The 25,782-nt window shown below is 42.9% G+C and overlaps 2 protein-coding genes and 1 long non-coding RNA gene across 3 annotated transcripts in view; 2 read left to right on the top strand and 1 right to left on the bottom strand.

Annotated features, from left to right (window-relative positions):
- The window catches only part of CACNA2D4 (calcium voltage-gated channel auxiliary subunit alpha2delta 4), a 172,063-nt gene extending 168,551 nt beyond the window's left edge, over positions 1–3,512 (top strand). The window contains exons 38-39 of the mRNA XM_082240685.1: positions 1,229–1,299; positions 1,798–3,512. Of these exons, the coding sequence (XP_082096811.1) occupies positions 1,229–1,299; positions 1,798–1,893 (167 nt within the window). The 3' untranslated portion in view covers positions 1,894–3,512. The remainder of the gene's footprint in view (positions 1–1,228; positions 1,300–1,797) is intronic.
- Positions 3,513–3,924: 412 nt separating this feature from the next.
- ADIPOR2 (adiponectin receptor 2) lies at positions 3,925–25,159 on the bottom strand (the record flags this gene model as incomplete). The annotated part of the gene is made up of 7 exons (XM_082240617.1): positions 3,925–6,520; positions 7,176–7,369; positions 10,699–10,886; positions 11,316–11,502; positions 12,750–12,921; positions 13,998–14,111; positions 24,992–25,159. The coding sequence occupies 7 exons, from the start codon at positions 25,157–25,159 to the stop codon at positions 6,395–6,397; spliced, it is 1,149 nt and encodes a 382-aa protein (XP_082096743.1). The 3' UTR covers positions 3,925–6,394.
- Positions 14,124–20,436, top strand: LOC309542123. The gene is made up of 2 exons (XR_014224102.1): positions 14,124–18,476; positions 20,088–20,436. It is a non-coding gene; the product is annotated as an uncharacterized lncRNA (long non-coding RNA).
- Positions 25,160–25,782: the final 623 nt, after the last annotated feature.

Below are 25,782 nucleotides of genomic sequence, written 5' to 3'. Positions count from 1 at the left end.
GAAACTGCTTATTACGGGAGCTACTTCTTCCCATGTGGGCACGTGTTTGCTTTTTACAGTTGCAGGGACTCTTGTTCTGGAACAGAACCATGACATAGATGCACAGGATACCAACAGGCTTCAGGGAGATTTACATTGGGGCAGTGGAGTGTATGTTTGTGGGGGAAAGAGTGGTTATTTAAAAAACTTGCAAGGAAGAACGAAACTATGAAGACACATTTAATATAACAGTAAGTTTCTCCTTTGGTAGACAAATTTTAGCTCTGCAGCAACAGTGCTGGAAAAAATATGTAGATTGTAGCCCTAATTTTGCTCAAGGTGGTTGTGACTAACTTATGTCCCATTGCTTCCAGTAGGTCTTACCCCTGGCTAACTGCTCCTGGAGCTTGCTCATTAAGTGTGATCACTAGCCTTGAAAGCTGCTGCTTGGTTCTGCAGCCACCCGTGATGGCTCCATTCCAACTACAACCATGTTGAAATCAATGGGAAAATTAACTCCTACTAGTTTCAATAGAATTTAAGCAGTGTTCAGATTAAAGTATGCTCAAAAATACTAGCTGAACTTAATTGAGCCCACCTACTTACCAGGTGTAGGGATGCAGGTGGCGCTGTGGGTTAAACCACAGAGCCTAGGGCTTGCCGATCAGAAGGTCGGCGGTTCGAATCCCCACAACGGGGTGAGCTCCCGTTGCTCGGTCCCAGCTCCTGCCCACCTAGCAGTTCAAAAGCACATCAAAGTGCAAGTAGATAAATAGGCGCCGCTCCAGCGGGAAGGTAAACGGCGTTTCCGTGCGCTGCTCTGGTTCGCCAGAAGTGGCTTAGTCATGCTGGCCACATGACCCGGAAGCTGTACGCCGGCTCCCTTGGCCAATAAAGCGAGATGAGCACCGCAACCCCAGAATCGGCCACGACTGGACCTAATGGTCAGGGGTCTCTTTACTGTTACCTTTACTTACCAGGTGTAGCGTAAGTATTTTGAGAAATGTCCTGCCTGTGACAGCACCCTTTATGCTAGAATGAGTGCATGACATTCCATGTGAGTAGAGGCCTTGCAGTAGCTTCATAATCAAGGGCACCTCTGTGGGAATACATCTTATGACTTGTACAGCCTAGCTGTAAACTGGAATTCTGGGACAACACAGCTCCTCCATAAATGGGATTGTTTCTGATTTTCAACCATTTCCCCAAACTGCTATTAACCTTAACAGCACTGCACATAATGCATCAGTGAAATGTGACAGGATGCGTTCCCAGAAGCTGAGGCGGCGACCAGATACCTGCCATGCATTCCATCCCGAGGTAAGGCGGGTTGAGGAATTGTTGCATTTGACAAAGTAGGCTCTGCCCCACAGCAGCCATGATAATGTGCTGGCCTAAATAAAATAGGCTGGGTTTTGAAATGACAATCCATAGACTCTTCATTTCTAACCACCACAAAGCTGCCTCACTTGTTTGCCTATGTGGAGGCCCTAAAAATAGGGCACAGTGCCCCCACCTGTCCATCAGTGTGTGTTTGATGTGATGTATGCAACAAGCCTGTGCACCCGTTATACATATAGCCAAGTGCATTGGGTTCCTTGCCATGTGGTAGGCACTCATGAGCACGCATATTCTGAACGGACACAGTTTATCCTGCCAGCCCTATGAATGGATCCATTGTTATCGGGAGCTGGATTTGGCCATCCCCGTTGCAAAACAAGTTTCAGTCATCTGGCCCAAGTTAAAATGAAGCTAGGCTTTAATTTTTGCTGCCCTCTAAATTCTACTTGCTGACCACAAACTTGCTTTGTTTTTCAGGAAAACGCCCAGGACTGTGGAGGAGCGGCAGAGATTTCTGCCTCATTAGCCCTGCTCTTCCTTCCTCTGGGAACCACAGCTGTTCTCTTGCGGTGACAAGGCCCATCAAAGTCCTTATTTTGGACCAGAAAGGCAAATGCTCTATTTTGAGGACCATGCTACTTGGGCACTTAAGACAACTGCTGCATGCCAGAGCATGTGGACAATGCCACAGAGGCTCAGGAACTTCTTCGGCTGCATCCTCCCAAGGAACTTGCTAGCTGTGTTGTGTTTGGAAGTGGGGCTTCCTTTCTTCAAGAAGCTTGCAACTGAGGGTGGGGCACCTATGGCTATGGACCAACAGGCTCACCAAGCTGTGTGATCTCACAGCTTCCCCTCCCTGCCTTAGCAGCATGGAAAAGTTTACACTGGTGGGGGAAAGGCCTGGAACAGTGGATGGCATTTGCCGAATGCATGGACTTAACCTATAACTTACCCTAGCTGCAAAATGGGAACAGTCAGTACTATCTGCTAAAGAGAAGCATCTCATAATCCCCTTTCTTTTAACTTAACAGACACCTGGGCAGTTCTGCAGGAATGGCAGGAATATTACCTTCTTAGAGAATATAATGGTCATCAACAGAGTTTCATTTCTATTGTCAAGGAACTGGAGAACAATATTGCCAAGCCAGGCTTTGGCAGGGATTCCTGTAACCGGCAAGGAGTTCCTGCAACTCTGCCTATTGCAGATATTTAAGCTCTTCTAAGGCTACACAGAGAGCTTTCCTCTAAAATAGCTGATTCAGACAATGATTAGATTTATCAGCTTGATGTGAAAATAGCTCCATGTGTTCTATTTCAAGAGGCTTGATGCATTATGGGGAGTGGTTGCAGGTTGAGAATTTCATCTGAAACCTTGGATGGCTACTACCAGCCAGTGTAGACAGTACTGAGCTAAAAGGAATAATGTTTCTACCTATGTTTCTGTGTTCTTAAGGCAAACTTAAACTCTAGCCTTAGAAATATTCCTTCTGTCCACACCTCTCAAGTTCCCTCAGCTTCACATCACTGGACAAGGAGTTTAGCCATAACTCCCTTGCATAGGTTACAAAATTACATAGGTTACAAAATTAAACATGGCGAGGCTAAGTGTGCACATTAGCTTTGTTAGACGCAAATGTTTAAAAGCAGACACTTTTGGGAAGTGTACAGATGCACAGGAAATATGACTGTCGCCTTCCAGTTCCTACTGTATCCCACAATATTATTTTGCCAGACATGCTGACGGCTTCATGGATGCACCAGCTGTATAATACAATCTTTATCAGTTTTCAGGGAAGAGAGTAATCCCTCAGAGGTGTGCTAATACAATGTGAAATTTCTCTCAACTTTTGAAAGCCATTTTGCCTTATGAACGAAATTATGGGCAAAATTTTCACCACACCAAGTTTTCGTTTCTAGATCCCAGTAGTTTACGTGCCAGGCGTGGGCTGATGGTTGGATAGCCAAGACCTTAAGACCTCAGAAATGGAGAAAGCAAGCAAAGGAAGGAAGCCATATTACAGGACTGCTGGTATGTATTTCCTTGACATGACTAGCATTTCAATAAGAAAGTCCTACTCTCAAATCCCCAAGAGAGATTTGTGACAGTACAGAAGATGTTGAACTTTTGCTTTTGTTTTTGTAATATGTGTTTGACATTTGGCCTCTTTTTAAAATATGACATTTTCATTATATTTTTGTTTCATGTTTTTCTTGGTTGTCATACACAATATGCCACAAAATCCCATCATAGGTCATACTGGAATTATGCTGAAAATGGACCCACACATTCACAAGTAAATGTGCTTAGATGTATTTACAATAGTCCAGTATAGTGTAAGAGCTTCACACTGTCAAACTGACCTTAATATATGAGCACATGGTGTGTTGAGAAAAAAATGTTTAAAAAAACCCCAAACATCGGGAAGGGTTATGGTTCTCTACTCTTGGTTCAAAAACATGGAAGAACAACTTTCACCATTTAATGTAACACAAACCAATTTCTATATTTCCAGGCCACATTCCCATCCATACTTTTCTATACGTCCATCCAGTTCTTATATGATCATGAATGAGACCAAAAAGACAACACCCATCAAGCCTCCATTGCATTTGCTCTTTTTATTAGAAGTTAAGAATACAACAAGTAATGAGATCCCATTGCCTGGAGACCCCAATCTTCAAAGTCCAAGATGTGCTTTGTCGCCTCCAACAGTAAGCAATTTTTTAAAAAAGAAAATACTGAACAAGGCCACTAGTTAATGGGAAAAGAAAGCTGTAACTCTGAACTATACTACACTGAAAACCTGCACACACAAAGGAAGCAAGCGAACCTCCGATTGCTGAGAGTAAGGCATTCAGGTGCCAACCTGGGAAGAAGTCTCAGCAAGCACCACGGAAAAGTGCACAGCTAAGCAGTTTTTCTTATTGGGACACAAAAAAATGTCCTAAACAGAGACCAAAGGGGTAGAATAAGTGGAGGGTGTGTTTTTGTACAGGTTGTGTGCTGTAGGACCAGGTTGTGAGAAACCCTTTCTGGGAGTGAGCATAGGATGATCCAGAATGGGGGAGGTGCTATTTCTGCTGCTAATACAGAAGCAGCCTACCACCCCTTTTTCTCTCTCTCTCAAAAAAAATGCTTTTCAGATAGGTAGATCTGAGTCCGATATGTATTAGCACTTTCCCCATCAGGCAAGCCGTCCTTCTTCCAGATGGCTACATTTACCACTGGGAAGGTTAAATCATCGCCTATTCCATTAAAGGGGTTCAATTAATACTGTTCTGTTTTTTAGTATGGGATTGAACAATCAGAAGCATTAGGGTGCCATTCCGGCCTAACTGCATTCAGCACATCAGGATCCTACCCAGGATATACACATCTGAAATTGCCTACAAGCACCCGTTAAGCACCTCTTGTAGGTCTAAACACTAAGGTTCTGTTTTGAGGGCGGGAGAGAGAAAAGACAGAAAGACCAACTTCCTTCTAATAATCAAAAAAGCAGTTTAACATGTGACAAATTCTATCATCTCCCAACACTTGTAGTTAATTATACTATGGTGCCCCCACTGTGAGTATTCAACAACACAAATTCTACACTGTGTCAAAACATTTCTCTCCATCTCTGACATACCTCACCAGCCTAGCAGGAGAAAACAGCAACTACACTTCTTGCCCGACTGAGTGTTCTGCTTAGTGATAATTTGCCCTTCTCAGAATGTACGGCTACCCCACAAGCAGTTAAGCTATCTGGGGAAGTTTTTAAAGAGACAACAAGCTTCTCTTGGGTACCAAGCACTCTGTTGAGGAGAGGCAAAAATGTAATATCCAAGCAGATTCTGCAAGCTGTTCTTTTTAAAGAAAGAAAAAAGCCCAGTGCGCAGCGTTGTCTTATATACCAGAAGGAAGCAAGAAGGATCGGCAGTGTTACATTGCAGCCAAGTGGAGCTTGGTGGAATTTAATACCAGGCAACCTTAGTGCTACTGTACTTCAGCAGCACACAACATACTCTAGAATGAATTAACAGCTAGTCTAGGCTGCTTTTTCATATGTTCCTCTTCACTCCCTGCAGACCATCTTATCCTACTGTCTCTCAACTAGAAGGCAGATGCCTGACACTAACAATTGCACTTGGATAAAAAAGGATAGCAGGCCCAACTGAATGGTGAAACACTGACAAGAGACCCCACTGCCAAAGAGGTCGAGATACATATCATATTGTGCCTTAAGCCATCAAATCCCAACACAGCAAAAGGCTGGTGGAAAGAAAGACCACCTAAAGACTATCCACAAAATGGCAGAGATCTTAGAAGGCACGCCCTGCCAAGGGAGCAGAGCTCAGCTGCACAATGTCTCCTGCCTTTGCCTTCTGAACATACAGGGGGGCCCAAGCGTCAACCAAATTTAAGGTTGTCCACACTTGCTTACCCTGAACCCTTGTGTGCAGACTGAGCCTGCTGGGTCTAGTTGTCCAGTATATCCCCAAACATTAGGAAGAATCTGTAGAACCCAGATGCTGCAGGGGTTTCACCTGGCCCTCTTGCACTTAAAAGGGTTCGTGCAAACTTGAAACAGTGTGTGGTACTTGCATGTTGCAATCTATACAAAAAACCCTCCCCTCCCACACAATTTTAAAACATTTATATAAACTTTTCAATTAAACAGAATGTTAGAAATCTTATTTACATTTTTCCTCCCAAAAGAGCATCTAAAAATCAACTTACCTGAACAAGATACAAATCTTAATCAAGCTAGATTTTAAAAAAGAAAAGAAAATGCTAAGCCATCTCCCCATGACAACCCCTCTTGTTTTTCTACAAATAAATATGGCATTGAACAGAAGCTGATTAAGAAAGGGCTTTCTGTAGCTTAGTCTGTAGACCCCAGGAATAAATTAGGGTTTAAGAACTTCCAGGTCTTCACAATCAATTCACTCCAATGCTTGAGGTATGAATTTCTCTTCCAAGTTTTAGTTAGAATCCCTGCGAAGCTTCTACACCATCCTGGATCAGGTGTAGACTGACTGCTCCAACGGTTCTGCTTTTTTGGTTACGATCTTGGACAAGCGGTCAGTTTTACTACATCTCGTCCTCTGAGCAGCCTCCGCCAACTGTGAAGCGGAACTCCTGAAGGTTTGAAACTCCATGGAAGTGCGCAAATGCACCAGCCACTACAAACACATGAAACAGCTGGTGGGAGTGGAACTATGGGAGAGAGAAAAACAGAACACTGTTTCACTTTAGGTAATGGAGACTCCCATTTTCCAGAACAGTCACCAAAGGAGAGCATCATAGGTGGTACTGGCTAGTAAGTAGAGATTGTGAAGCCAAAGAATAAGCCAGCCAAAGAATAAGCCCTCTTGCTTCCTAGGAATCCATTGTTTGTTTCTCTGTGTGAACAGGCTATGCAAGCACCAAGAGGTGCCAATTTAAACCCACCCAGCCCCAGTCAACTTGGCATAACTGGCTAGAGGACAAGATACATGCTCGCATACACATAAACAAACAAAGACAGAGCATTAACAGCGCTGTATCAGAATGGTTGTATTTTTGCAGCTGTGCACCATTCCCTCTCTTGGGAGCCAGATATGCCAAGGCAGATACAGTGCAAATATTTTTCATTCTTGTAATGCCTACCAAGAGAAGGTTGCAGAGTTTCATGGGGTTTTAAAGTTAGCAGTTGCACAGCAGGGCTCCATTTTAGCCCAGAACTGAGCAGTAAGAGGCATTTATTGAACTGTGTCTTTATAGAGCTCGGCCACAGACCACAGTGATCCATCACTGCAGATATGCAGTAGGAATGGCATTAATGCCTCTCACCCTCCCTATTATGTGCCTGCCATCTATTAGCCATACTTACCCAGATGTCACACTTGCCCGGGAAGAACCTCTCCGGGATGCGAGCAGCATACAGTGCAGCGCCAGTGATATACAGGCAGGCCATGAGAGCCAGCCAGCCTATCTGCCCCATTGTGGCAGCCTTGAGGAACCCTTCCGTGATGACAAAGTGCAGGGTGGGGATGACCCCACTAAGGCCCAGAGCCAGAAACACTCCTAGGAGATAAGGGAAGTGGGACAGATTCAGCCTTGGACACAAGAGAAGCAGTGGCAGAGATGAGGGCAAACTGCCAAAGCTCAGGATCCCAAAGCAGAGCAGGAAGACTACTTGGGTGGTTGGTTTTTAGGGCCACAACCCATTTGGTCAACTAGAGAGGAGCCCCTGATCAATCTGGGAACACATTTTTTTTAAAAAAAAATAATTTCCATGTACTTCTCATCATAGTGCTAAATGTCATTTTAGAAGAGGCATTTTCTCTTCTGTTGCAACAAGGAGGCATATCCTCCTTCAATACTATGCCTGCTGCAGCACAGATACACACATGCCACTTAAATACTAGATAAAGAAAGTATGCTTTTCCATTCCAAAGTCACCATTTAATTCAAGTGACTTTTATTATGCAGATCATTTAAAATTGCAATCAACCAACTATAATTTCTTTAATCAGACAAAATTCATTTTGTTGTAGAAAATGAAGTAAACCTGATTTCATTCTCAAGTGCCCTAAAATGTATACTACACACCCACTGTGCACAATTGTTCAAAATATGTTAATATACCTCTAGCTAAAGCCTCAGCGCCTAGGGCTTGCCGATCGAAAGGTCGGCGGTTCGAATCCCCGCGGCGGGGTGCGCTCCCGCTGCTCGGTCCCAGCGCCTGCCCACCTAGCAGTTCGAAAGCACCCCCGGGGGCAAGTAGATAAATAGGTACCGCTTACCAGCGGGAAGGTAAACGGCGTTCCGTGTGCGGCTCTGGCTCGCCAGAGCAGCGTTGTCACGCTGGCCACGTGACCCGGAAGTGTCTTCGGACAGCGCTGGCCCCCGGCCAATAGATGTGAGATGGGCGCACAAACCCCAGAGTCTGTCAAGACTGGCCCGTTCGGGCAGGGGTACCTTTACCTTTACCTTTAGCTTTCTAAGCACACTAGAGACTGTAGCACAAGCCTTGAAATAAAGACTCACTGTCAGTGGGCTGTGAGTGGCAGAAAGAAACTTTGGCCTTCATGTACCACTGACTGACCAAAAAAGTGCAGCACTTACATCAGTCGTGGAAGAATAAACTTCAAAGGTGTTTTGTCTGCTCCAGTCCACAGATTGAACTGACAGTTCACGATAATTAAAACCTTCAATATTTGCAAAATAGTATTCCCAGTACAGTGGTACCTCAGGTTACAAACTTTGGGTTACAGACTCCGCTAACCCGGAAGTAGTACCTCGGGTTAAGAACTTTACCTCAGGATGAGAATAGCAGCAGCAGGAGGCCCCATTAGCTAAAGTGGTGCTTCAGGTTAAGAACGGTTTCAGGTTAAGAACGGACCTTCGGAACAAATTAAGTTCGTAACCAGAGGTACCACTGTACTAAGTTTCAATTGCTATATATTTCATCTCCTGATCCTCTGTATAAATTTACAACTTCCTGGAAGGTACAGAAATATTCTAGAACAAATTCTTCAAACTTCCAGCAAGCAAATGAGACTTTCCCCCCTGAATTCATGACTACATTCACATTCTGTGTGTGCGCGCATTCAGACATGCAAGAATTTCACCTTCCCTCGGAGGAGTCCTTCCCATGCACTGCAACAGGAGTTACTGTTCCAAGTGTGCCTCCCAAATGGAAGGAGACAAAGCCCAGAGCAGCAATTTTTGTAGAGATTCAGCAAGTAGCATCCTCTGCACTGGAGTATCAGAAAAACCTAATCATTTCCAAAAGCAGAGATGGACAGAACAAAGTCTCCATCCTCCTGTAAAGATAGAATGGAAAGGAGGGCAGGCAGGCCAGAGCGGTGGAATAAGCATCTTGGCTAGGAGTCCTTGTCTTACTGGCCTTTTTTCCACCTGGCCAGGGAAGGCAGGGCCCTGACTCCAGCTACAAAAACTGAGGCTACTGAACAGATTGTTGGGCTGGGGGGTTGTTTAGGGTGTTTTGTTTGGAGGGGTGTGTGTTGCTGTTATTGATATAATGTTTTGTATCTTATTTTAGATCTTATGATCTATGTGGAAATGTTCAATTTGAATGTGTACTTTTATTTATTGTTGAAGATTACTTTTGCTATGTAATTATGTATTATTTTTTTCATGTTGTAAGCTGCCTTAAGCATGGTTTAAACTACGGAAAGGTGGCATACAAATAAGATGCTGAATGTGTGTATGTCTGTAACAGCAAACAGCTTCCCTGCAGGCAGATGTTTTTCGTCCTTAGATTCTTTTTCTTTCAGTACCCTCATGACAAAATTTGGAAACTACTGCACTAGAAGATGCATTTAGGGTTTTGATTTTAAACAATACCTTATCCTAAATTATCCTCCTGCCTGACTTTCTAGCTTCCTCAGACTTTGCCAGAATTTAGAGCCATTATGAAAGATGGCATCCAGCTAAGCTGATGAGTCATTTTCACAAATTGTGTTCATTGGACAGATGGCATTTACAGCCAGAATCCTTAACTTACTGTCATCCAAACAAGATGTCACATAATGAGTACTATAAGTTAATCATACAAAAAAAAAAGGGGGGGGGGACAGTGCAAATTAAAACACACATGATGCAGGCACAAGGAATCTTGTGGCATCTAAATACCAACCAATTTATTATGTATCCATGAAGGGATGCCCATTTATAAGGTGCATGAAGTACTAACTACCCACAACTAGTGGATTCTCTGTACACATAAAGAATGCAGAGTGTAAACTTTTCAAGGCCTGTTTGGAGACTACATTTTGCTGTATGTATAGTCATACCTCATGTTATATTTGCTTCATGTTACGTTTTTTCAGGTTGCGTCCCGCAGCAACCTGGAAGTACTGGAAAGGGTTACTTCCGGGTTTCACCGCTCATGCATGTGCAGTAGCGCTAAATCGCACTTCACGCATGTGCACAAGCGCCAAATTGCACCGCGCATCTGCACAGATACAGCGCATCAGGTTGCGGACTTTTCATGTTGCAAATGGGCCTCCAGAACAGAGGTACCACTGTATATCTGTCTGTATGCCATAAGCATGACTAATGGAAGGCAACACATCATGGAAGGGGACTTTAACTCACAAAAACTTGTGTCACCATAAATCTGAATATGGAACATTAAATAAGTTTTGTTGCAGACAAATATGGCTACCTCTCTAGAACCTGACATTATGCAAATATGACTGACAGATTAGGAGTGTCAAACTTTTTATCTATGAGCGCGCACACACTCGGTTCAAAGTTACATTTTAAAAAAGTAGCACCATGCATAAGTAAGTTCAGCACTTTGTTCCAATTTGGAATAAAATTTCAGACCAAATCCCTCCATGTGGAGGAAAGCATTTTAAAAGTGATCCTTTGAGTCTTACCTGCTCGTACTCCTCGATACTGGGGGGTTGCAAACCTGTCCCATTGGGAAACTATAATGGCTGTGATGCCCAGGACACAGATGACAATCAAGTAGATGAAGCAGGGCTGAGGGTTGCAATAGAAGGAGTAGTAGAGCCATGGGACAAAACTGCCCATAATGAGGAGGGCGATGCCAGAGTAGTCCAGTCTAAGGCAAGGGAAGAGAGGGGGAAAGTTGTTTCAGGAAGGTCACATGAAATAGCCTGCTCACTGATTGCACAGCCTCCACAGCACCCAACAAGCCTAGCCTAGTTGCATCATTGTCCAGCTTCTGCTGCAAGACGTCTGTGGCTAATAAGGTTCCTACTGTGACCACCCCTAAACAGCAACTTCCTAATATTAGCAAAAGCAGGCAAACCTTAGGAGAAGAGCTCTGATCTAAATTCTTTAATCTTGGCCTGCTAACCACAATGTCAGGAATATGGGCAGCCCATCGATGGCTGAAGTAGAGCTCTTAGGCAAATTCCAGTTTCTCAGCCTGGACCCAACAGCTAAACATTTATACACTGACAATTTTCATAGTGCTTCACTTACATTTTCCGGCTATGAAGTCACACTGAACCACTACAATACTTACTTGGAGAATAGTCTTGAGACACCTTCTGAATGGCAGTAAACTGTGTGGAAGAGCCATGAGAAGGAGAGGCAGAGAATGGCTCCCAAGAAGAACACTCCAACCACTACCTTCTCTTGTACAGGTGCTACAAAGGACATGTTTGGCCGGAACATGTAAAAGATGCCCAGACACAGAAAGAACACACAACCTATACAAAGAAAAATAAATGTTACAAGACCTGCCGAAGCTTGTGCGAGTGTAGCGGGAGAACCCAAAAAAAGCATCACAGCAAATTCAGTACACTTGAGAAATGTCATGTCACATTTCTGTAGATCATTTGACTTAACATTTGCAAATCATTGAGTGAGGTACTACATATGCTTTGAACAGCTTTGGGAAACCCCTGGCCACATTATGCACATCATGTTAAAATATGGTTTAGTGTGTTGTGCACGGATTGGAACATGGTGGAATGGGTGGCCTGATATAAAGCTGGAAACAGATTCAATTTGCTGTTTGTTTGCACTATTTCTCCCAAATATTATGAGGCATGGTGATGTAGCATACAGAAGTTGGGCTGGCACAATTATGACCAATCGATAAACCAAAGGGCTTTAGGTTTATTCCAACCTAAATGTTCTGCCAAGCAAAACAGTTGCTGACAATAATGTTTAAAGTATGCAAGCTTAGCTCTAGTTCTGTCCTCCCCAATGAGCCAAACAGAAAATGGTCACTGCAATGCCAACTGAAGCTAATTTGAGGACTGTTCCATCATTAGTCCCAAGAGCCAGGAAAGGTCCAGTAAGCACAGGCAATTAAGCTTATTTCAAGGGCAATGCTGCAGTGAGAAAGCCACACAGAAGTACAAAGCACACAATTTTTCTGCAGCATTGCAATTCAGATGTCCCAGGTTGAAGCCTTGGACCAAGGTCTTGACTCAGAGCAGCACATGCATACCAAAGTGTTTACATTTTCTTCCTAAAAGCTGTTAGTGAACAGCAGTGTTGGAGCAGAAATCTGAATTATCTTTCTGGACAACAGGAAGAGGATTCATGTAGCTCTGCCAAGTCAATCTGAGCATCCTCAAAACATTATCAGTGACGGGGTGAGGGGAGTACAACACAAACAGAAAAGGGGGGATTTGCACATCTGAGTAATTCAAACCAAGTTAGTTGGTGCTGAACAAAGAGAAGTTATTCTACTGAACAGGCATTTAGTAAGGTTACTGAAGGGGAAAGTCACTGCAACCCTTTGTCCAGGATTCATCTATGCAAGTATAATTCACCCCAAACTCTTGCCCAACATATCCTGTAGAGTCCTGTAAGATGTGCTCCAGGCAATCTTGCTCTTGCTATTGGATCAGCAGTAAATTCCAAAGTCTATTTCCTTTGCTTCTTAACTCAGTTATTAGTTATAAAAGATAAATTCATATGACATTTACATCCAAGTCAATACCTAGTAGGTGTGTCCAGATATTGCCGGTCTCTGTGTGTATTCTGAAAATGCTTTTGAAGCAAGCCCGGAAAGAGGGCATGGGTGGGCGGTGCCCATGCAACAGGTAATCGTTGTCCTTCAGCCAGTCGGGCAAGACGTCAAAGGGGATGACGCGCCATCTGCCCTCCCACACCTAAAGGGAGTAAGGAGGGGTTGTGTTAGTCCTCCTGTGGCAGTTTCCCAAGGAAATATACACATTAAATTTCAAATGGAGAAAGCAGTATAGAGAATAGTTCAGCCACTGCACTCTTCCACAAAATCCACCTTTACCACCACAAATAATTTTGAAATTAGTATGAAGTTTCAGGAAACTGAAAAAAAACTGCTCCCTGTAGTGTAACACATGAAGGCAAAGAAAAGCCAATCCAAAAGCACTCCTCCATGAAAGTTTGGGAGCATGTTTGCCATTCTAAAATATGAATCACCCAAAGTCAAATATTCTGAGACTACAGTGATAGGTGGAAAAAAGAAAGATGGTAACAATGGAGATTCATTAAAGTTGGGGTTCATATATTTGTAGAAATTTTGTTAATAAATCCTGCATTTCCAAGGTCATCCTTCCAGTTATGAAAAGATAGCAGCAAAACAAGGTAAAAATAATATTCTCTGTTCTGATTCTGACGTTAGAGCCAGACACCAGCATAAACTATTTCCCTTTAAAATTAGCCAAGGAAAGTCAAGACCAGTAATATTTACACAGCTCACAATGAATTTGTCCAGGGTGGCATTTCAATAGAACTGGCTTTTTTCACTTGGGACGGTGGACACAATGAGGCTGCTACACAAGGGAGACAAATGGTAATCTCCAAACAAAGATTTGCAAAGGCCTGAAAGAGAGTGTGTGGAAAAAGGTGACCTTGTAAATTAAAGTTCTCTGACCCAGAAACACTAGAAGCAGAGGGCATTATTCTGCTTGGACTTCCACAGATGTTTCAAAAAAGAGGCTCAACAGTTGTACCATCATGTTTAATCCTACATTTCAACGTGTAATCCCTATCGTGCTAAACTTTCTAATTCATCCAATTACTGGAAGCGCAAGATCCCAACACGTACAGTGGCAGCATCAGCCAAGACAACAGAACTCCTTGATGGCCACCCACTGTGACTTGGCTCTTTGTTGCCAGAAGTGCATGCACTGCTAGCCAAAGGACCCAACAGCTGTGTGAAGCACACCAGAGCATGATGGGCACTTGCTTTGCAGCCTCTTACCTTACATACAAACTCTTCCATCCTCTCCATGGCATGGTGAGCTTGGAGAGGCAGCATCCCCATAAATCCTTCATCCTCATGAGCTGCATCATCGCTGCCAACATGATCAGAACTCTGAAACATAAAAGAATTGTTGAATAACAAGCAAAAACAAGTTTTGCTTTCAGTGACTTAACATGGAATTCTACTATCAAATATGAAGCCAGGTAAGCACACAAGTGTAGAATGTTCAAAAGAAACATGTTCTCTAGCTGCATACTCCAGAATTAGGTTCTCTAGCCAATGCTGTTGAGCAAAATGCAATGGAGTTGGTGGTCCCCAATTTGTGCTATGGAAGAGAAGAGACTATTAGGTATAGCTGCCACTTTGTGATGCAGTAGCAAAAAAGGCTCATGCTATTCTAAGGCTGCATCAACAGAAATATAATGTCCCAATCAAGGGAAATAATAGTTTCACTCTATTTTGCCTTGGTTAGACCACACCTGGAGTACTGTGTCCAGTTCTCGACACCACAGTTTAAGAAGGATATTGAAATGTGTGTAAAGGAGGGTAACCAAGATGACAAAGGATCTGGAAATCGAGCCTGATGAGGAACAGTTAAGGGAAGTGGGTATGTTTAGCCTGGATAAGAGGAGACTGAGAGGAGATGTAACAGCCATCTTCCAAGCTTGTTGTCTCCTCTGGAGACTAGGACCCAAACCAATAGCTTCAAGTTACAAGAAAGGAGATTCTGAATAAACATCAGGAAGAACTTTCTGATGATAAGAGCTGAGTGACAGTGGAAGAGGCTCCCTCAGAAGGTGGTGGACTTTATTGGAGGTTTTTAAGCAGAGGTTGGAATGCCGTCTGTCATAGATGCATTAGTTGAGATTCCTGCATTGCTGGGGGTTAGAATAGATGACCCTCTGGGTCCCTTCTAACTCTATAATTCTATGATTCTATTACTCCCTTTTAGAAAGATAGACAAAACTCTGAATTTGATCATGCTTTTTCCTTTCTTTCAATGTGAAATAAGATGCGGTTAACACAGCATGAATGCATTTTGCAGTTTGTTGCCCTTGCACAGATTATGTCAATCACCAACCTATTTACTAGAAAAGAACTGTTAAACAAACACAATTTGCATGCCTTTGCTTATGAGAATCCAGTTATTAACTACAACAATGTTTTAGGAAGAATCAGTGTCAGGCAAACTCAATGTTAAACTGATTCTCTTTTTTATTGTTCTTTGCTTTCCCCCAAACATCTTACAATTGCCTAACTGTAAGATTGCACACGAAGCTGCAGTAGACTTAACTGGGCCACTGGGCCCAGTGTTGTCTACTCCAACTATCAGGGGTTCCCTAGAGTCTCAGGCAGATGCCTTTCCCAGTCTAATAATGTGACAGTCTTTAAATGGAAATGCTGGTCACTAAAAATGGAACTTTCTATAGGCAAAGCATATGAGCATTGGATAGTCCCTTTCCAACATTTAAGAGCCTCTTCAATGACCCAGGAAACTTAGTCAATTCTCATCTGTACCAGCCAACATTAGTAACTTTTAATTGAGGAGGCTCACATTGAGGCTGGCACAGAAAGAGTTCCTTTTCCAGTCATTTATGCATCTTCTGCCCGTTAATGTAGTTTTACAATACTGTAGCGCAAGATCAAAATCCTACCTATACTGTACAGAAGCACCATGCACTTTAAAGGACAGTCAAAGGTAAAGCCCTATATATACTAAGGTTTTTTAAGGGAGCAAATAATTTATTTCAGATTGACTATCATAAATGAAAACAAATCCTTAGTTATTTTCCCAGTGTTATTTAATATGGATTAGACACTTAAGCACTGTTTTGCTCCCACACAGTGTTAAGAATCTTTCTTATTAAATGTTCAGAGAAAACTTTGCTAACTATGCTTTCACTTTAAAAAAAAATCAAGTTAATCAACATAGGAAGAGCACTACTGGATCAAACCAAAGGCTTACGTAGCCCAGCATTCCATTCTTACACTGGACAATCAGATGCTTATGAATCCTGCCAGAAGGACCTGAGTCCACTGAGAATTCAGAATCACCAATACAAAATCCTATAATTCAAAATAATTTAATCCGAGATCATTGAAAGAACATACAAATGTGCACCAAAGGTGATCTTAGCAGGATCTGTTCTTCCACAATAAACACCTACCTGCAAAACAGCCAAGCTGCTAGGTTAAAAATCAAGAGATTGGGTGGTGGAGGTAAGAGGAAGAATAGAGAAAAGAGGCAGATCAATTCTTAGTGAGTTTACTTTCTCTCCTTCTCACCAGTTTGGCAATCTTCCCATCTGTCAATATATTGCTTTTGGTTTTAAAAGAGATCTGGGAGAAAGCAACAGTTCAAACATAAATGAAAAGGGTACAGTTCCTTCCCTTTGTTTCCTGCAAGAATGAACAGAGAAGCTACGTAAGTGACTCAAGCAGGTCTTAAGATGGTCACTGGAGTAGGTCACTAACCCAGCTTACAGATTCTCTACTATTCAAAGCTGCTCACACTAAAGCAGCAACCAGCATACATACATCATCACTTACGCATGCTAGAACTCACCTCCACGTAAGGCTTTATATTGGTTAAGAGACCCACTCGAAAGTCACTAATGACCCATCAGAATGTATATGCAACTCTAGAATACTTGGCACACACTTATTCAAGCACACTGCTTACTGAGAAAATTCAGAATTTAACAGCAAATACAAATATACGAACTTGAGTCCATTGTGCTGCCTAAAACTGCAACCAGTTATTCTACCAAAGTTGTATGTGATAAACTGAAAGGATTGCTGCCATCAAACAAAGAGGCATCTTCCTGGTTAAAATATGCAAGGCAGTGCAGCAGAGATGAAAGGATGTGGTGTGTTTGTTTGCCCTGCCTACAATTCCTGAGCCTTTTCCACTTCCCCTCATTCACAGCTAAGGAAGCTGTTGAGGCTTGCAATTTTACTTAAACATATATCTACTTCAAAACTGTTAAAACCCAAAAAGAGCTTTCAAAAAAAGGAGATTCCTTGTGCACCTTCAATAATGCACAAACTTTGAGTCTCACTATACTAGATCCGACAACAAAAAGAGAACCTAAGCAAGCAAGCAAAGCAAGCAGTTTTCTATACTATATGGAAGCATGGTTCCACATACTCTACATAAAAACCTGCCTGAATAGCAGCTACAGCAATCCACATCATTAAAGATTCAGATGGTTCTTTTGCTCTATGCACTTGGATCTAGCTGTCAACATTTATTAAAACAGTAACTCTCCACAAGTGTATTAAAGCCCTTTAACACAGTTTGTAGACTGCAATCAGCTTGTCTACCAAGGATGCACCCTTTTAAAACCAAGTTTAATAAGCTATGCCTAGGTTTCAAGTTCAGCCAGCAGAGTATCCCTTCCCCCACAGTTTCTCTAGTTTCTGAACACCTAGCCCATAACCTCAATTGTGGAGGATTTCACCTCTTCTCTACAGTTAGTTTTTGAAATTGGACCATACTGGTCGTATTCACACATGATGCTAAGCCAAGTGGAGTTTGTCTGTCTTAATCATAACATGCTCATACTTTGTGCTGGTGTACCTAGCTCAAGCTCTTCCACCTCATTCCTCCCTTATGAGTGGAGAAACAGACCACGGGAAGGCTGGCTTAGTGTTGGATCTGAACCAGCACTTGTGATTTGTTTCTCTTCAAAAAAACATAGTCAGGAAGCCTAGAACAAACATTAGCCTTAGGCTGGTTTGTTTGAAAAGTATAAAGCCACAAGCACTACTTTGAGCATAATGTTAAGCCAGCTACTCCATAGTTTGTCTGGGGACATATTATCTGGGGACCTATTAATCTGGGGATATTTATAGTACAGAAACTCACATTGGTCTTTATAGCAATACCTAACAGACACATGCTCCGTCCTTTCAGCCACAGAAAGTAATTATTAGGCAAAAATGAGAGAGGTAGGTTGTTTAAGTTTACAAACAGTAAAGTCAGGAACAGACAGGTCACCCATGTTCTGTTCTCTTCCCCAAATACTGCATTTGCAGATACATTATTGCAATGCAGTTCATTGGGAAGAGGGAAAGAGAAGCAAAGTGAAACATTTCAAGCCTACAACAGAGATTGCAGTATCTTGCAGCAATGTGACTCTGGAAGGAAGCTGTTCATCTAATTGATCACAAGGATATTTTGATTGGCTGCCAAATGGCTACATGGGCATGTTTGGTTCCAGGGACTCTGCAGCCTCATCACAATAGAGGTGAAGTGGGCAACATGTCACTCTGCAAGCAGACCATCTGGATGCAGTTAATTGCTATTCTGAAGTCAAATGCAGAGTGTAGCCATTTTGTCTTCAGAACTTGGTGTTCAAGGTCACAGTGATCTATACTGACCTTCAACTATTAAGTCTTTTAAATGCTGCAAGTTACAGAAGATCAACTAAGTCTCACTACTTTTTGGGAGAAAGAAACTCATGGGGAAAGGTCGGTACAAGTCAGGCAAAGTGCAACAGTTAAAAGAACGCTTAGGATTTGTAGAAAAGGGTGTGGGTGTAAATGGTACTCTAGTAGTTAGTGGGCATTACCATACCAATCAAGATAGCTTCCCCACACATGGCATGACTGAGGATACTTACCTATGCACAAATCTACTCCCATTAGTATAAAAAAACTGCCCATGACAACAGCCATCATGGGACTAAGCACTAACATCACTCAGAAGAACACCCTGCCTTCAGGACAAAGGCATTCAGAATTCAAACAAGATGAAAAATAATGGAAAAGATAAGGCATAACAAAAAGAGTAGAGAGGGATGAAGTGAGGATAAGAGTTGTTATGAGAGTCCAGAAACCCTTTGTAAGAAATGGGGAAGAGGAGAGAACTGGCATAACTGGAGTGTACACATACTCCTTATAAAATAAGCTAGACAGGCTCCCTGCTTGTTGTCCTTCCGCCGACAGGTGAAGACTTTCTTTTTCCAAGAGGCTTTTGGGAACTGACTGCTTTTAATGAAAGGGCTGGTGCAGGGCTGTTTTTATTGTAATTATTGGTATAGTTTTAATATATTTTATATACGTATATAGTATTAATTCTATCAAGGTTTTGTTGTTTTATCATTATTGTTTTTTCAATGTTTTTAGCGGTTCTTATTTTTATCTGTAAGCCGCCTTGAGTCCTGTCAGGAAAAATGAAGGTTATGTATACCGTATTTTGCGCCCCATAAGACGCTCCGGCCCATAAGACGCACCTAGTTTTTTGGGGGGAAATAAAGAAAAAAAAATTTCCCCCCCAGGTGCGGGGCTGGAAGAACCAGGTCGGGGAACAGTGGGAAGGCACGCTCTGCCTCCCCGCTGTTCCCCAAGCTTGTGGGGCTGGCGATGGGGAGAAGTGCACCAGTCCCGGGAGGGCAGGCAGCTCTGCGCCGCCATCCCGAGCGGGGCAGGACTTAGTGCCCCGCTCCGGATGGCAGCGCAGAGCTGCGCTGGTCCCAGGACCGCAGGCAGCTCTGCACGGCCACCGGGAGCAGGGCGGAGCTTAGCGCCCCGCTCCGGATGGCAGCGCAGAGCTGCGCTGGTCCCAGGACCGCAGGCAGCTCTGCGCGGCCACCGGGAGCGGAGCTTCGCCCCCGGCTCCCGGGCAGAGCTGCGCTGGTCCCAGGACCGCAGGCAGCTCTGCGCAGCCACCGGGAGCGGGGCGGAGCTTCTCCCCCGGCTCCCGGTGGCCACGCAGAGCTGCGCTGGTCCCGGGACTGCAGGCAGCTCTGCGCAACCCTCGGAGCCGGTCTCCCGAGGGTTGCGCAGAGCTTCCTGAAGCCTGGAGAGTGAGAGGGGTCGGTGCGCACCGACCCCCCTCGCTCTCCAGGCTTCAGCGAAAGCCTGCATTTGCCCCATAAGACGCAGGCACATTTCCCCTTCATTTTTGGAGGGGGAAAAGTGCGTCTTATGGGGCGAAAAATACGGTAAATAAATAAAAGAATAAATAGCCTCTTAGTACAGGCAAAGGCAGGAGCTAGACATTTGGGGGGGGGGTAATTGTGAGACATAATGAAGTTAGAGCCCTTGTATTAATATGTCACATTAACTGGTCTCCTTCAGTTATAAATGCAACTTAACAGAAGTCATGAGGGATCTGTCTCATGAAGAAAAAGGACAATGGATCTACTGATCAAAATATGATGTCTGCAAGATACAACAAACTCGTGAGGCAACCTAAAGGCTAACAGATTGATTGTGGCATAAGCTTTTCGTTGGCAGCCATGAAACTCAACTACCCCTCTGGAATGTGTTAACAGGAATTAGAACTGTTCTCTGATCATGGGAGAGCTTATTACATATTTCAGGTTTTCTTTTCTTTTTCTTCTTAAAGCCTACAAATCACAAGCTTTATGATAATTTGTGTCTGGGCTTAAGCAGACATATTAAAGAGCTCCTTCGCTGCAAAGAATTCTTTCTTCCTGCGTGTTCACACATATTTCAGGTCACAGCAAATCTGTTTGCTGGTGTTCAACAGCAATGCAAGAGATGGCTGTGTATGCATCTTATCTGGGGAATGACTAGGGCATTCTGACACTGGGCAGACTGAAGAACAGCACCTGCCCAAGAAGGCTCTTCCCCACCTCTTTTGTCCATATGCTAATTCCAAAAGCAGCTGTGCATGAGAGTGACAGGCTGCCTGGCATTTGACTTGCTAAGTAAAGCAACACTTCATATGCAAAGGGGGGGGGGGATATGGGGGAAGGGAGAGAAAACAGGCTTATGAAGCATGCTAAAAGGAAACAAGATACATAAGAAATTATACTGCTCCAGAAAACCCTGCTTTCACCACCAGTAATTGCCAAAATACCTTTGCTAGCTCCCCCTTCTACCTGCTGCCAGAAAATGGAAATGTGATCTATTTGCTTGATGCAGTGTAACCTCTCTTACATTGCAAGGGTAAATGAACCAAATGCCTTCTTGTCTTTCTCCTACAATCAAACTAGGATCTCAACAAGTTATGGTTTATAAAAGCAACTGATGAGCAGCGGTTAGAAACTGGGATAGGAATGCTAGGAGCCATGTGGCTCCTGGGACGTAGGTTGTGGGCACCAAAACAAAATGTCTAGGTGCCTTTTCTTTTCACTGGGGGGGAGGGGAGTTGCCAAGAGAATCAGGGGGTCTGCAGGGTTGTGCAACAGCAAAAGACATGTCTTTTGCTACTGCACTATCCTTCCAAAAACCTGATTCACCCGGCAGCACAAAAAAGGTGCATTTTTTGTTGCGCTGAAACGAGCTGACTGCAGCCAGGCAGCTGGAGATGCTAAGCACCAAGTGTGGCTCCTGGACATCTCCATCCAGTCGCAAAAGATCAGTTGCCAGTCTAGACTAAGCTACACAAGCAACACCACACTACACAACTTTCCATGTTAAGTGAAAAAGTCCAGGACAGTGCATAGCAAACCTGGTAAAAATAATGACAGAAGGGTATCCACCAAATCTCCACCTGCCTGTTTTTTAAAGATGTATTATGTGAAAACTTAATTAAAATATTTATTAAAAAACAAAACAAAGCTCCACCAACCTCTATACAGTAAGGTCCTGTTTATTTCTAAAATGGCTGCCTCTTCCCTCAAGAGGACAATAAATTGGCAGAACCATGCATTGTGTCTGCACATGATTACCTTTCAGATACTGGCCTTTAAAAAATATTTTTAAAGTTCAGAGAGAAGGAATCCTAGAAAGTAATATTTGTTGCTATGAAAGCAGAAATAGCTCATCACTCATTGGGTAAAAGAAAACACAGAGGAGAAGCAGCAACAAGAGAAAAAAATACCAAGGGCATATATAGAACTTGCCTTTGCTGTATCCAAGACACTGAGACAATTCTATGCGTTTACTTTCCAAAACCAGTTCACTATATTAAAACAATGCAAAAGCAGGATCTAAAAGTGGAGAAGTTGTCCTAGCATAACCAAAAAAAGTAGAAAACATGGCAATTGAGAGATTGTGGGATGTAGTGTAGAGGCAGGGAAAGAAGGAATGTCTGAGCATGTTATTTACAGAACTACAAAACCTTAATAAGGTGCAAATATGAGTAGCTGCCATGCCTTGTCTCTTACATTTTATTATTTATTTTTTAATAAAAATGTTTATATGCCACTGTACCATAAAAATGTATCGCAGCGGTTTATAGCAATATAAAAACACAAAACTAGATAAAGAGCTAAAAACAAGTTAAAAGCAATAGTTGTAATAAACAAACAAAGAAACCAAGAAAGAACATAATGGCATACAGCAGGTTGACCTTCCTCTTCCACACCAGGATGGAAAAGAAAGCAACAGGTTTCCAATGCCTTTCCTTAAGGATGAACTCTAAATCCCTTGTTCTTAAGTATTCATGTCAGTATTTTTTATTTGGTTTCTATTCTTTTCCTTCCCATTTTTACTATGCTTGAGCACAGTTTTTTCACTTTCAAAGTAGGCTTACTAATGGATTCTTTCCAAAAGGTCAAACAGCTGAATTCAAGAGTCATGGAGGCCCTGGCTGCTTGACAAATGTTCCAGCTGGGTATCTGCCATGAAGAAGCCTTCCACTGACTGAAGAGTCAAGTGCTGCGCTTCATTATCCTCTGCACAGTACCAAATGCTTCAGAGCAAAGGACCCAAAATTTCACAGACACGCTTCTAGGCCACACACTGCAAGTGCACAGAGCACCACAGATGCAGGAACTTTTAGACAAAAACCACCATCAATCAAGAGCAGAGGGCTGTGGGAGATGGGGGGGAAATGTGAAGAAAACAGCCTTTTGTTCCCTCTCTGTCATTGGAGGATTATAGAAAAAAGGGAGAGAGTCAAGTGCAGGTTTTCAGGGCTGTACATAAAAAGCCCATTCATCAGGTGATAAAAGTCACATGCATTTGATTGTGTCAGTTTAACAAAGTCACAGTGAGAACCATTTCTTTAGGAGATATCAGTGACTGAAGAACAGCAGGGAGAACAAAGACACTCCAACCATTCAAATAGCAAAGGGCAAAGGAAGATAAATGCCATGAAGGAGGCCAGACAGTCCGGCACAGGGCAGAAAAAAGCACCAACAGCTTAAGAAAACGTGAATATTCACTAGAGCAACTTTTGCCAACCTGGTGCCCTCCATACATTTAGGACTAAATTTCCCATTAGCCCCAGCCAGCATGCTGACTGGGCAAAAACGTCAAGGGGGTACTAGGTTAGGAAAGGTTCCTCTAGAAGATTTACACCCACCACAGTGAAAATAAAAATGTGTACAATAAATAATCCAACTATCATTTGCATGCCTGAGGACAGTCTGAATTATCACCTGGCACCCCACAGGCTTTCTTTCTTGGAGAAGTACTCCAATACCACTGTGGAAAAGATGCGCTTTCCTCCGTCAGAGGGAAACAGACACACGGTAGGGTAAAGGTGATCCAATAAGCGTCACTCAGCTTTAAAACAGGAAGTCTTGCTGATTTCAAAACGTATTTTAAGTAAACATGCTAACCATGACAGACTTCAGAATAAAAACTTGCCAAACTATTTCTCCATAGAAAAGGAAACTGAACACACAAGCAGTATCAAATACAAATGCATTTCACAGTGCTTAGACACGCAGTGTGAATAACTGACATTTCCTTTTTCAAGAGTGTTTTGTTAAGTGCCTGAACATTAACAGAAAAAATGCCAATTGTCGGAATTAACAAAAAGGTGCTGCTAAAAAATTCTGATACAAGAACTTTTCATCACCATGATGTGCCCTCCCCAACAGACACTTCAAAGGAAACAGGTCTAGCATTGTCACAACACTGTTAATATTCATAATGCTTTACGGTTAAGATTTCTGTCTTGAAGCTGGATAGGCAAGATCAATTGGGAGAATTAGAGGGCCAGTTCAGACCCACCTCCCACGAGCTTGCCTTACTATCACAGACTAGCCCATTCACCTCAAGTCTCTATGGGAAGGATCAGCAGTAGCTAGCATCACTGTACACGTGCCATTTATTCTGGGTGGGGCCTGTGCTGGAGCAGCACAAAGTGATTATGAAGTGGCAAAGTGAAGAAAGGAAGCAGTGCAGATAAATTTTCAAGGAGGAAGACAACATAATATATACGTATAAGGCAGCTTTTGATTTGACGTTCCTTCCTAAAGTTGAAAACCTTCTGTAACACCTCCACCCTTCACTTCGGCCGAGGCTGCCTTCTAAAATCGTAGATCCAGAATATCTTACTTAATGGTGTATTTTTCATTTGATAATGAAGGGGGAGGGAGGAAAGAGAAAGAGGATTAAGAGTGCACAATCCTATGTATATCACTCAGTAGTAAGTTATGCTGAATTCAAGGCAGCTTACTCTCATTTGTGTGCAAGATGGGAGGCAAGGGAGGGGGAAGGAGGGTTCTGAGCATTATTTTCACTTGAAAATCCTGTGACACTTCCACGTATAGCAGATCTACAAGACCGAGGTTCTGAAAATGCCTGAACAGTATTTAATAACAATGGTTCTGTTCTGAGAGTGCCTGTTGGAATCATGCATAGGATTAGGTTGCAAGAATATCAAAATGAAGCATGCCTGCTTTCATTCTTTCCTTTTCTACTAGTACCGTATTTTTCGCCCTATAAGGCCCATAGGACGCACCTAGTTTTCAGGGGGGGAAATCAAGGGAAAAAATATTATTCCCCCCCCCCCGCAGCTCTGGGAGCAGCGGACAGTTCAAGAACTTCAGTTGCTCCAGTACACAGCGGTAAGACTTGTCAAGATTCTCCAACATGAAGTATATTTGACACACGCGGTAACAAAACCACTGGTTACCTGTTCATTTCTGGGATAAATTCAAGATGCTGGGGTGTTGTTGTTTTTAAAATATCTTAATGGCCTGGGTCTTGGACACTGTGGAATAGCCTTCTCCGATAAGAACCATACCCCTATAATTGTTAACTTATCCCTAAGTTGTTCAAGAAGGTTTGATGCAACTCCCTGGCTAGATTTCAGAGTACCAATTATTATTTACCTTTTCCAGTTCAGAAGATTCAGGTGGCTCCACTAGGAGGGGCCCCTGCTCACTGGATTGGTCACTATCAAGGATTTCCTGCCCAGCAGGATCGGGCATGTGTCCCTTCCTGAGCCGTAGTGCTGGCTCCAGAATGCTGCCATTCCCGAGATCCGTTGATTCGTTCATGAGACCAGGGTCTTCTCAATAAAGGTTCTTATTTTCTCCGGCAAGAAGCGATGACAGATTGGCTAGTCCTGAAAAAGGAAACAAAACTGTCATTCATAAACACGCCAGCCTATAATTATGTTAACATCCAACTTATAGTCACTTTTGAAGATGCTGAAAGCCAATCATGGAGAATTCGCATTTCCCTAGGACTGAAGTAAATAAGCTTTAGAGGAGCATCTGTGGTGTTATGAAAGGTAAAAATTACCAATTCCATGATTCAATTTAAATACAGAGCTTTTTAATATGTAGCACCAATCCACTGCAAAACAATGTGGATACTGTTCACTGCAAACCCTATCTTGACATTTGGTTCTCAGTTAAGCATGATCACAAGACCAGAGGTTATAGCACAAGGTTCTGTCAACACACCAAAGCATGTGTCTTATACACCTCCTAAAGGGAGTGAAGACTACCAAAGACTAGTCAGAAATACTTATAAATGTCATCATTTTGATAGGAAAATCTTGTACTCAGCTGACATAAGCTTAAACAAGTATCTTGAATGGTCTCCACTTCTGTATTGTATGTGCGTGTCACAAATGGAAGACAAAGGTTTTGCAGAGACTTTATAGCTTGTAACT

Source organism: Podarcis vaucheri, assembly GCF_965113315.1.
Source record: "Podarcis vaucheri genome assembly, chromosome: 10".
NCBI lineage: Eukaryota > Metazoa > Chordata > Lepidosauria > Squamata > Lacertidae > Podarcis > Podarcis vaucheri.
The sequence above is the reverse complement of the archived record's forward strand: the minus strand, read 5'-3'. Positions and strand labels throughout refer to the sequence as shown.